The sequence below is a fragment of the Dasypus novemcinctus genome, chromosome 6 (assembly GCF_030445035.2).
Source record: "Dasypus novemcinctus isolate mDasNov1 chromosome 6, mDasNov1.1.hap2, whole genome shotgun sequence".
In the NCBI taxonomy this organism is placed as follows: Eukaryota; Metazoa; Chordata; class Mammalia; order Cingulata; family Dasypodidae; genus Dasypus; species Dasypus novemcinctus.
In genome coordinates, this window is record NC_080678.1 from 44,306,329 (window position 1) to 44,320,341 (window position 14,013).

The following is a 14,013-nucleotide window of genomic DNA, read 5'->3' on the forward strand; positions in this document are numbered from 1 at the left end:
GCCTTAAGAAGACGAAGGAAAGAGAAACTAGGCAGAGGTCACCCGCCATCTTGCTTTAGCACAATGCAACAGATTTTGGTGAGGAAGTAATCTTGAATTGGACTCTTTAGGACCTTATAACTATAAGCATCTACCTCAAATAAATACCCTTTATAAAAGCCAACAGATTTCTGGTACTTTGCATCAGCACCCCTTTGACTCACATATACAGAACCCAAACATGGCCAGACCTTATCATTATACTTATGTAAATGCTATTTATGCATATAGATAAAGGTTAGAAAGAACTGCCAAGGAACCAAAATAGTTTTTGTTAAGGTAGCATCATGGTTAAATTTAAAAGGATTTCTTCAATCATGCTTTAAAAGTTGAATAACTAAAATTTTAAGATAATAAATTTGATTATTAAAGTTATTTCTTTAAAAAATTTGCATGGTATCATAACAACTCTTTTGGTCCTGGGCGGCAATCTGAGGTATTATAAAATGAGAATTTGAGACCACAGGGACCTAGAGAACACAGCAGGTTATGTATCCCTTGACTGAAAGAACAAATGTTTGCATAGCTTAGACAATAATCTGAAGGAGCTATTGAAGGTCACAGATAGTCTTAGGTGTATTTGGTAGTGACGTATGCAAAGTTACTGCTGATTCGTGACACAGAGAACTAACTTAGAATGATTCCTTTCTTCCCCTCAGCATTCTGCTCTGTCACTTGCAAGGATAGTGAGTAAAGGCATCTGCCCAGGAAGGAACCCGGCGCCTGACTTGAGTGTGTTAAAAAAAGGAAACTAAAGTGTGTCTTCTCATGCAGACTCTTGATACCATATCTTGACTCCTATCACAGAATTCGTGAGCCAAAGAGTTGATTTTCTCTATATCATTGCTTCTCACACTTTAAAGTACACAGGGTTCACCTGGGACTTGGGATTCAATAGGTCTAGGGCAGAACCTGAGCTTCTGCATCTTTAATAAGTTCCCAGGTGGTGCCAGAGCTACTGGTCTGGGGACCACACTGTAAGAAGCACAGTTCTACATAGCCTGAAAGCTTGCTTTTTTAATTATATAGCCTTCAAACGTGTCCTCTAAGACCTTGCTATATGTAAGACCTGTACTCTGAAAACTACCAAACACTGCTGAGAGAAATTAAAGAAGACCTGATAAAGAAAGGCATATGCCCCACTCATGAATCAGAAGACTCAGTATATAAAAATGCTAGTCTTCTCAACATTGTTCTATAAATTCAGCATGATCCCAGTCAAAATCCCAACTGACTCTAAACTTTTTTCCCCATAGAAATTGACATGATGATTCTAAATTTTATATGGAAAGGCAAAGGACCTAGAATAGCCAAAGTGATTTTGAAAAAGAATGAAGTTAGAAGACACACTACCTGATTTCAAGACTTACTGTAAAGCTATAGAAATGAAGACAGTGTGTTACTGGCATCAAGATAGATAATACAGATCAATGGGACAAAATAGAGTCCAGAAAAAGACCCACACACATATGGCCAGTTGATCTTCAAAAGAATTAGTCTAAGTGAAAGAAGTTAGGCACAAAAGATTGTCTGTACTAAGTTTCTATTTCTATAAAATTCTAGAAAAGGTAAAACTATAGTGACAGCAGATCACTGATTGCCAGGGACTTGGGCTGAGATTTGAATATAGAGGGGCACCAGGGAACTTTTTGGGGTGATGGAAATGCTCTATGTCAGGATTACAGTGGTCCTTACAGGACTGTATATATTTGTCAAAACTCATACAATTAAAATGCATGCATTTTGCTGTATGCAAATTAAACTTCAATATGGCTATATATTATTAGTGTATTTCCAGTGCTACTCCAGGTTGCTTTGATTTGACACCATACTAAACTGGAAGGTTTTCAGTTTGAATACCAGTGGAAAGTGTTCTACCTTAAGGAGTAGAGTGTAGTGTCTAAGAGCTTGCACCTTCAAGTCTGACTGGCTGGGTTCCAGGATCAGTTCCACCACACTGACAGGCAAGTTCTTCACCTCTCTGTGCCTCAGTTTCCTCAAACCTCCCCCCCCCAATATTAGCACTTACTCTATAGAGCTGTTGTGAAGATCAAAGGAGTTATTATATCTAAGCCTTTAGAACATTTCCTTGTGCACAGTGAGCACTAAGTTTAAGTGTTCACCATTATTAATCTCCAATGATCAGGTTGTATTGTGATTTTACCGCTTTGTCCTAAAATTTGGTTCTTTCCTTCACCTTTGCCTCGATCCATGTGCATTCATACAACTTCATAGAAATTTAGAGTAGGAAGAGGTCCTGGGTAGCTTCGACACCAACCATGAGTCCAGGCTGGGTGACGTGCCCAGGGTCACGATAGCTTGTGGCAGAGCAGGAACAGAAGCCTGGCTAAGGTGCTGCCTCTATCTGGGGTTGTGGTGTTCGCATTTGTAATGCTATCCAGGGATTTATCTGGAACCTGCCATGCATCAAGTTCATTGTGTGTGTTTTTCTGCAGAGCAATTCAGAGCCCCCCGTGCAGAAGACCTGTCCTGTCACCACCATGAGCTCTGGTAAGTCATTTAAAACCCTGGCTTTTTTTTCTTGGCAAATCTACAAAACTGGGCAGTGTACCCAGATTTCCCACATACTCTGAAGGCCTCAACGGCTTTTCTTATTTTCTGACACCTGCGTGAGATCCCAAACTTTGTCATACATCGTCATCATCACCGTCATTATTAATGACTTATTAAGTACCATCTTTGTGTCAAGAGCTATGCTATATATTTTACATGTACCATGTCGTTTAATCTTTACAAGAGCCCCTTGCCCTCGATTTTTAAACAGCTTTACTGAGATAAAATTGGCATACAATAAACTGCCCATATTTTTAAGTTTAATAAGTTTGACATGGATATACCTCTGTGGCATTATTCTTAATCAGGGTGATAGCAGCAAAAGTAAACAGACTGACCGTAATTGTCCCAGGGCATGAGCTAATCTTTATCCAAGCTGGTGAGCAGTCTGCTCACCTTTTTGCTATGCCTTTGGTAAAACGAACCAAGACCAAAACAAATGACCAGTTTTGAGGATTTTTCATTTAGGGCTGGGGTGGAAAGCAGGGGGTGGATAAGATAGAGAAGGAACAGATCCCTACTCATTATGCAGCCAAGAGCTGTCAGGTTTTCAGCCCAGGATTCGAGGCAGAGAAGTTTCCATCTGGAGATGGCATAGCCCACCATGGCTACCGAACTTACCCTGCAGTCTCCCGAGACCAGCAGGCTGTGTGGGGCAGGGTGGGAGAACGTGGGGGAGCAGGTGAAGTGTCACCATGTAGACATCTCGTTTAAGGGTCTCCTAATCCTACTTTATTTCCAGATTATCACTGGACTTCTATAGATTAAAACCAAGATGCTTTAGTTTATTTATATATAGTGCCCTTCTACCCAAGTCCAAAACCACATACTGGCCCCCCACCACTGGCTTGCAATCTTGGGCCTGTTTTTGATCCTTCTCTGCATTCCCCTCTATAAAATGGACATAATCAGAGCACCAGCTCATTGAAATTTTGTGAGAATTCACTGTGGTAATGCTTTTAAAGTACTTAGCCTATGCCTATGACATGGCAAGGGCTCCATCCCTCAGTTATTATCATCAGCCCAGATTTCCTCCTTACAAAAAAGAGGGACTTGTCTTGTTCCCGATTCCCTGAGTGCTTCTGTTGCCTGTAAAGAGGCTACAAACCTTTTCCTCTCCAAGTGGGTTCAGGTACTGCCAATCACTCCTGCTTTGCAGCTTAGGTTTTGTCATCGTCTGTTTGGCTTTTTGTTCTTGTGGTCTTTTAAACAGGCCAGGACTTTTTTTAAAACTTTGGCTCTGAGCCTAAAGTTTCTACCTCTCCCAATGTCGAGATTAACCTAAACTGGCATTAAAAAGGGCTGAGGGAGAAGCGGACTTGGCCCAGTGGTTAGGGCATCCGTTTATCACATGGGAGGTCTGCGGTTCAAACCCCGGGCCTCCTTGACCTGTGTGGAGCTGGCCCATGCTCAGTGCTGATGCGTGCTAGGGGTGCCCTGCCCCTCAGGGGTGTCCCCGCGCACAAGGAGTGCGCCCTGTAAGGAGAGCCGCCCAGTGCGAAAGAAAGTCCAGCTTGCCCAAGAATGGCGCCGCACACACGGAGAGCTGACACAAGATGACGCAACAAAAAGAAACACAGATTCCTGGTGCCACTGATAAGGATAGAAGCGATCACAGAAGTACACACAGCGAATGGACACAGAGAGCAGACAACTGGTGGGGAGGGGGGAGGAAGGGGAGAGAAATTTTAAAAAAAAAAAGGGCTGAGGAAGGAAGAAGGGATGGGACTGGAGGGAGAGTGAGGGGGTGGAACTGCCCAGGGGGCTCTCCCCAGGATCTCCCTCTCAGGTGTGGTGCTGGAAGGATGCATTACATGGGAAGTGTCCAAAAAATCCAGACCCTTGGACTGGCTAATCCTACCCTTGGGAGTTTCCATCTTAATTGGAAGGAAACAGAAAACATCACAGACATGAAGGTAGGGGAATGAGTAAGTTCATAAAGCACATTTATTAGATGGAATATTATGCTGCTATTGAAAATGAAAGTAGCTGCACAGAAAAATACTTGTTTTAATCTTTGGAAAGAGCAGAACGAAAACAATGTACTTTTTATTTGGACTGGGCTGCCAGTTGCTGAGGGAAGTGCTTTACCTGCATTGCCTCATTTTATTCTCTTGACACACCTCATGAGGTGGGACTGTTTATCACCCCTTTATATAGGTGAGAAAACTGAGGCCCTGAGAAATTAGCGTCTCTGGAATCACCCAGCCTGTTTGTAGCTGAGGCAAACCCAAGCTGTCAGACACCAAAACTCTGTGCTGCAAAGGTCTGAGTTTGAGGTGATGGAATTATTGTTTTATTTAAATTTTTTTTTAAAGAAACGTTCAAAATTTCTCGAAGCGTGGCTTTGTTTAATTAAAAGGGTGGGAGGGACTTAGGTTGGGACTGGTAGGAGCTCAGAGATCGATGCTTCTTTTACATGGATTTTTGGCCTTTTCACCAGTATCCTGCTACTGCCCATCCTGAAAACATAGGAGTGAGGGAGACTGGCTTCTCAGAGAGTATGCCTTCCTCTGTAGGTGGATCAGACCAGTGAGCAGGAGATACCCTGTGGGGCCCCAGGGCCTGGGAGCTGCAGGCCTCCAGCCAGAGGGGAGAGGGGCAGCCCATGTCGCGATGCCAGCAGCAAGCGCAGCCAGTCAGTGCAGAGTATGTCAAGAGACCAAGCTTTCTGGGGACTGATTGTTAATGAGCCCATATCTTTCTATTCAGAATAGAGGGGAAATACAGTGTGTTTATGTAAAAGTAGTTGGATTTTTATAACCCTATTGCAAAGTCCCATTTCTTTTCTGTCTTGCACCCTGGGTTCCTGGGTTAGTTAGTTTTAATTTTGGGGGGGGAGGCTTTGGTTAGATCGGGGTTTAGAAAACACTTTTAGGCTGCCAGCTGAGGATTGGGTTAGAAAAGGGACAGAAGGAGGCAGAGAAAGCAGTCAGAAAACCACATCATCCCTGGGACAGTGGGATGGTGAGGAGGGGTAGCGTCTAGAGAGAGATCATGGGAAGAACAGCATGGCTTCAGGACGAGTGGGGTGTGGGGGTGGGAGTGAAGGAGTGTCAAAGGGCTTGAGGTTCTTTCCCAGTTGACTGAAACGTGGCACTCTGGATACACAGAGGCACATTTGAGGCAGCCTTTGAGTGGGTAGATAGGCTTTGTCAGGCAGGAGATGCTGCTTGGAGAGAATTGAACAGATTCACAGATATTTTTAAATGTCAGAAAGGAAGCCAAAGCAAAAAGCTGAGAATTTACATCACCCACAACACACTTCTGATCCCCAAACAGCTCTTGAGACCTGCCCAGGTTCATGCCACACAGCATTCTCGAAGCCCTCTCATGGCATCCAAGGGGGTCCATTCCCAAGCCTGACAAAGCCTGCGGGAGGCTGAGCTAACAGGACGAGCATGGGGTGGATGGAAACACCAAGGCCAGTGAGGGAAGCACCTCCTCCTTTTTCACTCCCTGCCCTGGCCACAGCACCTAATACCTCTTGGCAATTTAGCACATGTTGGAGCATGCATAATTACAAGCCACCCACTCTTTTTCTTTCTTTCAGAATGTGATGATGGCGCTTCTAAAGCCGTGGTGAATGGGTTGGCACCAGGTAGCAATGGGCAAGACAAAGGTAAGGCTCTTGAAGAGAAGCCTGGGCTCAGTACTGGAAAGTGTTTCCAGAAGGAGCAGAGGAGGTCGGACCCAGTCTGGCCCACCTGCCTGGTGAGAACAACCATTGCCCTAAATCAGCTGCACACAGGAGATCTATTTTCCACGCCGGCTTTCTGAGACCGTGAGCATGTTCTTGCATCTCTCGAGTCTGAGAGAGGATAGTATTAAAAGCTGTGTCTAGCTCCCAGGGATGCTGTGAATAACAGATCGTGTACACAGGGTGAGGCGTACTTCATGCCTGGTGCACACGGCATTTATCGCCCTGAAATCTGCCTCACCTGTAGTACAATAGTGACACATTCTTAGTTCTGACCCTGGGGCAAGAGCTTGAATCGTTAAAATATATTATTTCAGTGGCATGAGTTTCATGAAGACCCTCTCATATTCTCAGTTTTTAAAAATTTCAAGGTGAAAGATTTAATTGTGAGATGGATTATGGATAAGCTGACCAGTAAAGGCCCCCCTTGCCCTGGAGTCTCTCGTCTTGGCATTCTCAACGTGGTTGGCCACATAGCTAGGCAGCAGGGCTGACTGATGCCGTTTATGCAGTGTGGTGTGATGGAGCCCTTGAGTTGGAGTTAAGAAGATGAAGTTCAAGTCCCAGTTCTGTGGCTCACAGACAGGCCTCTTGAGAGGTCCTTTATCTTTGTGGGTGTGAGTTTCCTCATCTGTAAAATGAGGAAATGTGATGATCTGCATTATTTATTAAGTCTCTCAAATTCTGCATTCCAGTGATTCTAGGAACACTCATCCAAGTAAATTTTATGGTATCAAAAAGAAAGGGCAAACATCCTGGCATTGGGCATTTAAATCAAAATGCAACGTTTCTTGAAGGAGACCTCCAATGAGTTTGACCTGTTTAGCCTTTGCTTGCAATTTCCATTTGGTTCAGCCAAGTGTTCCTTTTGAGACAGGGTGAATTATAGGCTCAGGAGGAACCAGATGGAGGGGGAAGGCAGAGAGAGAAGGAGGATCTGGGGAACATGGGGGTGGATTCCTTATTCTTTGGTGGCAGAGTCCTTGCCTCCTGGCTTCCCCGTTGCCCTTCTTCACTCTGGGCATGGGGCTGTGTCTGCTGTGTTTTTGGGATTTCTTGGCTAAGGTGTGCTTAGAGACCGTGGAAGGGCAGTGCCTGTGAGGTGGCTACAGGTGAGTGTTGAAGCATGCCATGATAAGTGTGAGGAGGACTGGGGCTCTGATGCTTTTAAAACCTTTGGGGCCCTCAAGCCCATCTCTGTGAATTATTCATCTACACAAGAGACTTCAGGGACAAGGAATAAGGGAGGGAAGAGTAGCAGGTGGACATGGATTCCACTCTCTCCTTGTCAGACACACGTTTGGCTGGAAACAAGGAGGCAGGTGTATTCTGAGGGTCATCGGGGTGGCCTGGCAAGGTCACTGAACCAGGAGCCGCGAAAGCTGAGCTGGAGTCTCAGCCTGTCCACCTGAGACTGGTGTGATCCTAAGCAGTTCTGAGCCTCTTGTCTCTAAGTCTGAAAGTGGGAACAAAAGTCCTCCCACCCATCCAGTCTCCCAGGTGGTTATAGGGAGCAGCCAGTAGACTTGCTCTGAAAGCCCTTTTCTCTCTTAACATGTGTAGGGTTGTTATTGTCGGCTTAGTTCCTGACTGTCCAATACCATATGAAAAGGCAGTGTGGTGGACTGGAGGGGGCTCATTCCAGCACTGGGGTGCATCCCTCTCATCTCCTCTGTCCCCTTAACAGCCTCACCAGCAAGACTGCTGATAAAGGAGTGGCAGCCTGGCTTTCCAGACAGCCCTACCCTGAGTTATTTCATGGCTCTGTGGCCATAAGACCTCTGACTATCACTTGTTGGAGTGATGCTGGCACCACAGCACATAAGCCCCATCCTTCTCTATTTGCTGCCATTGGAGAGAGAGGGTGAGGGGAGGCCTCACAATAGACTTGTCCTGAGAAAGAGGGTTTGAGGATACACCTTCCATTGTGAGTCTAGAATCTGAGGAGGAAGGGAGCCCAAAGAAGCCTGCAAATAGATGGCCATGACCTCCCAGGACTCGGGGACACCAGCCTTCACTGCATCTCAGGCAGTTACCCCACCTTCCTGAAAGTTCACCTGGGTTGGATCCTGTGCCACTTGGGCCTGCCCAGAGACTTAAGCATGTATTTGGATGCTTGGCCACCTCTCAACCTGGAAAGCATGAATTTAAGCAAGACTGTTTGCCACCCAGTAGATAAGGGATCTGATTTGCTTGGGGTAAGAGGGATGTGATTGTCAGAGCAGGCACAGCTGTGATGGCTGAAGGGTCCGGGCAACTTATGGACCTGTTCCTTACCTTTCTTCTCTCATCAGGGGCCTGTGGACCGTAACTCTCCTGCTCAGAGTCCTCCTTCTTCCCAGGGCAGATGCCCAGCATTCTCCCAAGGGGCCCCTTGGACCCTGATTGCTCTCCTTTGCCTCTTTTTGCCAGGCCATCTGTCTCTTTGTCCAGAGCTTTGGCAAGCTCCTGGTGTGGCAGGAGGCAGAGATAGACACTGACCACATGCTTTTGGGTGACACCTGGAGGGAGGGTTCTGGCCCATATCTCTAAAGAGAGAACGCAGGTTATTTTAAATTACTGCATCTACTGCTCTTTGTGTTATTCTTTTTGTGTGGGCGGCTTCCTCCTATTGTCCCTGCCCAGTTCCTCAACTGCCTGAGTGTTTCCCAAATGTTCTTTCTGGATGTACCATTTACCCTTTTGTGTTTTCAGCAACTGCCGACCCTTTACGTGTGCGCTCTATTTCTGCTGTTAAAATAATTCCTGTGAAGACAGTGAAAAACTCTTCAGGCCTAGTACTCCCTGCAGGTATCTCTCCTTGGGTTGGTTTTTTCCTTTTATCTTTGTTAGCAGATCATGCATGGTCTTCTTTCCTTCCTTCTTTTGTTCTAACAAATACTTTGAGACTTAATCCTTGCGTGTGTAGGAGACATTCGCTTGCACTTCCTCGGTCCATTGGCTTCCTTTCTTCCTCTGCGGTGGTGTGTGAATGTGTGTGTGTGTATTTTGCTGTGAGCCAACAAGTGTGGAGAAGAGCTGAGGATGGGTGCCTTGCCACTCCCCTCTTTAGAGAAGGGTACATGTAGAGGTTAAACCTAGGGTGGATGTAAGGTGCATGGGCTTAGGGATTTCCAACTCCTGATTCTTTTTTGAAAATTCAAGTATCCCCCAGAATTAATTGGGCCTTGCAGAGAACCTCTGAATTAGGCTGAATTTGAAGTCTCTGCCTTGGATGCCAAACCTTAGACTGGCCTCCCTAATGCTCCTGAGCCATTTCCCAGAGCACTCCACCCCACCCTACCCTACCCCACCCCACCCCGCCCCCTTCAGCTGCAGTCACTTCCTGCCTCTCCTCTCCAAGGGCAGGGGGTGTTGCAGTTCAGACGTCAGCTCTGTCTCAGGGCTTGCTTCTGTTCACAATGGGACAAGTGAGGCATAGGTGGTGCTCTGTCCTGGTGGTATTTTGTGGAGTTCAGTGAACCTGGTGGTGAATCTGGGAACCTGTCTATATACTGGATCTGCCCATTTGGAATGACCATGAGACCATTTCCCAATAGTTTTGTGACGTCAGTCACTCTTCCTCTTGATTGGGTTGGACAAGTCAGATGCTCTCAAGGCCCTTGCCAGCTCTGCCATACATTGTGTTTTTGTGCTTTGCTTTCATTGGAAGAGGTGCTGACAGGGCAAATCTGTTCTCTTCTATAACACTAATGATTGTTCTGTCTGAGTTGCCAGAAAGGGGGCTGCTGGAGTGGAAAGCAGGAGGGAAGAGGCTCTGCTTCCCTCTGCCCTGGCACAGGAATGAGGATGAGCCGGACATCTTGCACTCACATCCTGCCCAATGTTCGCCTTGAACTTTAACCAGTAATCTTAATCTTGCTAATTTTACATTGGGGATACAGCCTGTGAACAATTTAAAAAGAAAAAAGGAAAAAAACCTGGAGTTTGGCTCAGCTCAGCTGCACAGAAAGACACATCAGCATGTGCACTTCTAGAAACATGGTGAACTGCTTTCCTCTCTCCCTGTTACTGAATTTTTCTGGAGGACGGGCCTCTAGATCTTTTTTGTAGTTTGTTTTGAAATGTTTCTAATTGGAACTCTTAAAGATGACCCGGGTCTGTTCTTAGGCCATTGAGAAACCATGGGGGAGGCCAGGACCCTGCCAAGGCTCAGCTGGGCATTCAGTGAACACTATTCACTGAAGGATTTAGTGTTTCTAGTCATTTCCTTTGGTGTAAATTTCTTCATTAAGTTTGGAATGTGAGGCTCTCTCACCTGTGATCTTTCTCTCCAAGTAGCGAATCTTTCTGTTTTCGTCATTTCAGGGATTTTTAAATTGCTGATATAAAGAGATTTCCTTTTCCTTTTCCTTTGAAGAACTGCAAGAAACAGTGGTTCTCCTGAGAACAACCACTTAAATCCCTACGTTGCCAACTTGTTCTTTTATAAGAAGAATGGTCTGGAAGCTTGAGAAACTCTTACATAAACTCTTTCTTCAACCGTGCCTTACTAATTGGTCAGAAATCTGCCCACCACTGTAAACTTCATTTAATAAAAGGAACAAACCTTCTTTTCACTTTGAAATGTTTTCTGCTGATATTCAAACTCATGCATTTACTCACTGTTGCCTCCATTTTCCTTTAACCTCATGATGTGTGGTAAAGCTCTGAAAATGTGACTTGTTCCGCTCTACCACTCACTCATTAATTTTCATTGACTACCAGCGTTTGAAGACTTTGTGTGGCTGTAATCAGGTTCATCTCATTCCCTGGCTATAATGATTTGCTTACTGACTGTTTTAATTTAATCTTTTGGGAGTCTAGGATTCAGTCTTTTGTTTTGGGTCTTTTCTTTTCAGACATGGATCCTACAAAAATCTGCACCGGGAAGGGAGCGGTGACTCTCCGGGCCTCGTCCTCCTACCGAGAAATCCCAAGCAGTAGCCCTGTGAGCCCTCAGGAAATCTCACACTCTGAAAGCAAACCAGGTGTGCTACCCCTTAAACTGGAGGGAGAGGTTCAAGCCATGTGGGAAGGTGGGAGGCCATCTTGCCTATTCTCTGGAGGGCGTGAATTCATCAGCTGCCTCCTGAGTCTCCCAGGGGACCCAGGAACAGTGAGCTCCTTTTCTCTTCTGTGGCTGATCATTGTCAAAGCCCTGAACTGACAGGGACTCACATGCTTCAGTAAAGGCATAGCAGTGACCACCACTTTATTTTAGCATTTAACTGAGCAGATGAGCAGATAACCCTGTTACAAGAGCCAATGGCTCTACAGACTGCACTTGTGTGGACAGAGATGGATTAGGGGCATGGGGAAGGTGTGGGGAGATGAGCTGGAGGTTAAATTTTCCTGAGCCTTTTTCTCCTTCCAAGAGGTTGGCCGCCACCCATCTAGGCAGGGCTAGGGCTGGAGAAGCCAGGTGAGACTTGTTTCCCTGCATATATATTTTTGCATTTTTTTTCCATTTATTTATTTACCTTTGTGTTGTAGTAATATATATATATTTCCCTGGCATTTAAACAAACTTTCCCCACGTATTTGACATTGTATTTTACAAGCAAAACATAAAATGTATTCACACATATTTTGATCTCAAATATAAATATGTTAAATTGAAAAAAACTAAATTTAAAGCTGAAACTTCTATAAAAGTCAGTTTCCTTTAATCATGTGTATCTTTGGTTGAAAAATACTCCAATTTTTTTTTATTTAAAATAAAGGATATAGTACAGCCATCCGTTGCTTCTTGAAAAGTATGTGGAAATGGGTGTAGTAAAACTTCAAGTCTGTATGTGCTTATTTCCAAGCTCCTGTTTATATCTGCTCAAATTTTTATCTTCTAAAGTATCTCACCAGAGATTATCAAAGGAAGGAAAACTTACAGTGTGCTCTAAACATGTCTTTATGTGTGGCCTTGGATGAGTCATTTTCCCTCTTCAACCCTAATTGTCTCATCTGTAGAATGGGATGGCTCATTGTACGGCCTCATAGGATTACTGAGAGGATGAAGTATGTAAAGAGTTTTGCTCCATACCTGTTGGCACAGAATGAGCTGTTAGATGTTGGCTGCTCTTATTAGACGATGATTATGATACATTTGGCCTCTCTGGATAGGGCTCTATACAGTCCAAGTATTCTAGGAGATGGGAAAGACTGATTTGAAGTTCCACAGATACGGTTTTGGGTGAGGTGGTCACTCACCTCTTTGTAAGGCAGTGGTTCGTATACTTGAGCTGCATGAGAGTCACCTGGAGTAAAAACAAAGCTAGCTGGGCTCCACCCCAGAATTTTATGCTTTTGATTCACCCCAGAGGTTGGAGGTGGGGCCTGAGAATTTGCATTTTTACATCCTGGGGGTTGTGCAGGTGCTGCTGCCCTGGACCACACTTTGAGAACCACTGATTGCTTTCTTGAGACAGATGAGGGGATTAATTGATTTGGGGTCACTCCCTTGGAACCACAGAAGAAAGGAAGTGGGTACCTAAACATTTCTGGGGTACAAGGGGAAATGGTGTGCTGTGATAAGATGGAATTATGTAGAATGGAGATGGTCAGTGCCCAGGACTTTCTTCCTGTCCCAGCCACCTGCAATAGGAGGCAAATGTCCAAGGATGAGACCTGGCTAGGCTGGAGCACAAGCGCCCTTTTGGTAATGTTGGTGCTGTGGAGGGCTCCTTCTTCCCGGGTTTCAGGGAAGGCCTGCATGGTCTATAGCAAGTGGCTTCTTGACTTCATGCCCCTGAGCCCACACCTGACTCTTGCTGGCCTCAGCTTGCAACTCTAATCTCCAGGAGGTGGGGCCGGAGAGAAGAGGCGAAAGAATTTCTTTCTAAAACTAGCCTAATCCAGCCTCTCCAGCTCTAACTGGGGGGAATCCAAGTCCCAAGATGGAGGACACCTGGGGAGGAAAGAACCCAAAAGGATGATTCAAAAAGGATTGTCCTGCTGGCAATTCCATGGCCCAATAAAATGACCTTATAAGCCTCCAGCCCATCTCTTTGTGAGGAATGGAGGTGGTGGAGGAGAGATAGAGGTAGAGATAGAGCAGCAGTTCTTAACTTTTTTTCTTCCATGGACCCCTTTACCAATCAGGTGAAATGAATACTACTGTAATTTATTGCATACATTCATAAATGAAGGAAATGCTAGAGTTCAGTTAGAGGTCAGAGAAAATAAGGATAATAAGTTGATTTTTTTCAATTCAAGCTCATGGGCCCCCTGAAATCTTTCCATGGACCCCTTGGGAGTCTGTGGATCCCTGGTTAAGGACCCCTGAGATAGAGAGCACGCGAGAGAGGGAGAGCGCCGTGGGCTCCCCCTGGTGGTTGTAGTGTGGCTCTAACGTGGAACTCTCAAGCTACTCTTCCGTCACTGTGTGCAGTCTGTTCTGTGAGTACTGTTCAGTGATTTGAGGGACTTCAGGAAGCTCTCTCTGGTCCCATAATGATTCCCTTATATCTCACAAAGATATACCAACTAATATGGGTGAAAATGATCTCATTTTAAAATGCAAATATTCTGAAGAATTAGGGGTGGGCTATTAGTCATTCACACCTTAAAGTAAATTAATCCTAGATTGTTTTCCACCTGGTTAAGTTGAGATCATTGAATCCACATCTGCAGACATTCATTCAGTATCATCTTTATGCCTAGTGCTAAGCTAGTCATTGGGAATTTTGATGAAAAATGGGGCAAAGGACAAAAGGAAGAGTAGT

At 45.2% G+C, this 14,013-nt stretch overlaps 1 protein-coding gene across 50 annotated transcripts in view; it reads left to right on the forward strand.

The window, feature by feature from the left end:
* Nucleotides 1–14,013, forward strand: part of SORBS1 (sorbin and SH3 domain containing 1) — a 269,353-nt gene that overhangs the window by 149,752 nt on the left and 105,588 nt on the right. For 43 of the 50 annotated variants that reach the window (XM_058298701.1, XM_058298722.2, XM_058298724.1 and 40 more), the window contains exons 3-6: nt 2,496–2,550; nt 6,167–6,235; nt 9,008–9,103; nt 11,155–11,283. In XM_058298701.1, coding sequence (XP_058154684.1) covers nt 2,541–2,550; nt 6,167–6,235; nt 9,008–9,103; nt 11,155–11,283 — 304 coding nt within the window. In that variant the 5' untranslated portion in view covers nt 2,496–2,540. The remainder of the gene's footprint in view (nt 1–2,495; nt 2,551–6,166; nt 6,236–9,007; nt 9,104–11,154; nt 11,284–14,013) is intronic. The other 7 variants (XM_058298683.2, XM_058298692.2, XM_058298702.2 and 4 more) reach the window with 1 other exon arrangement.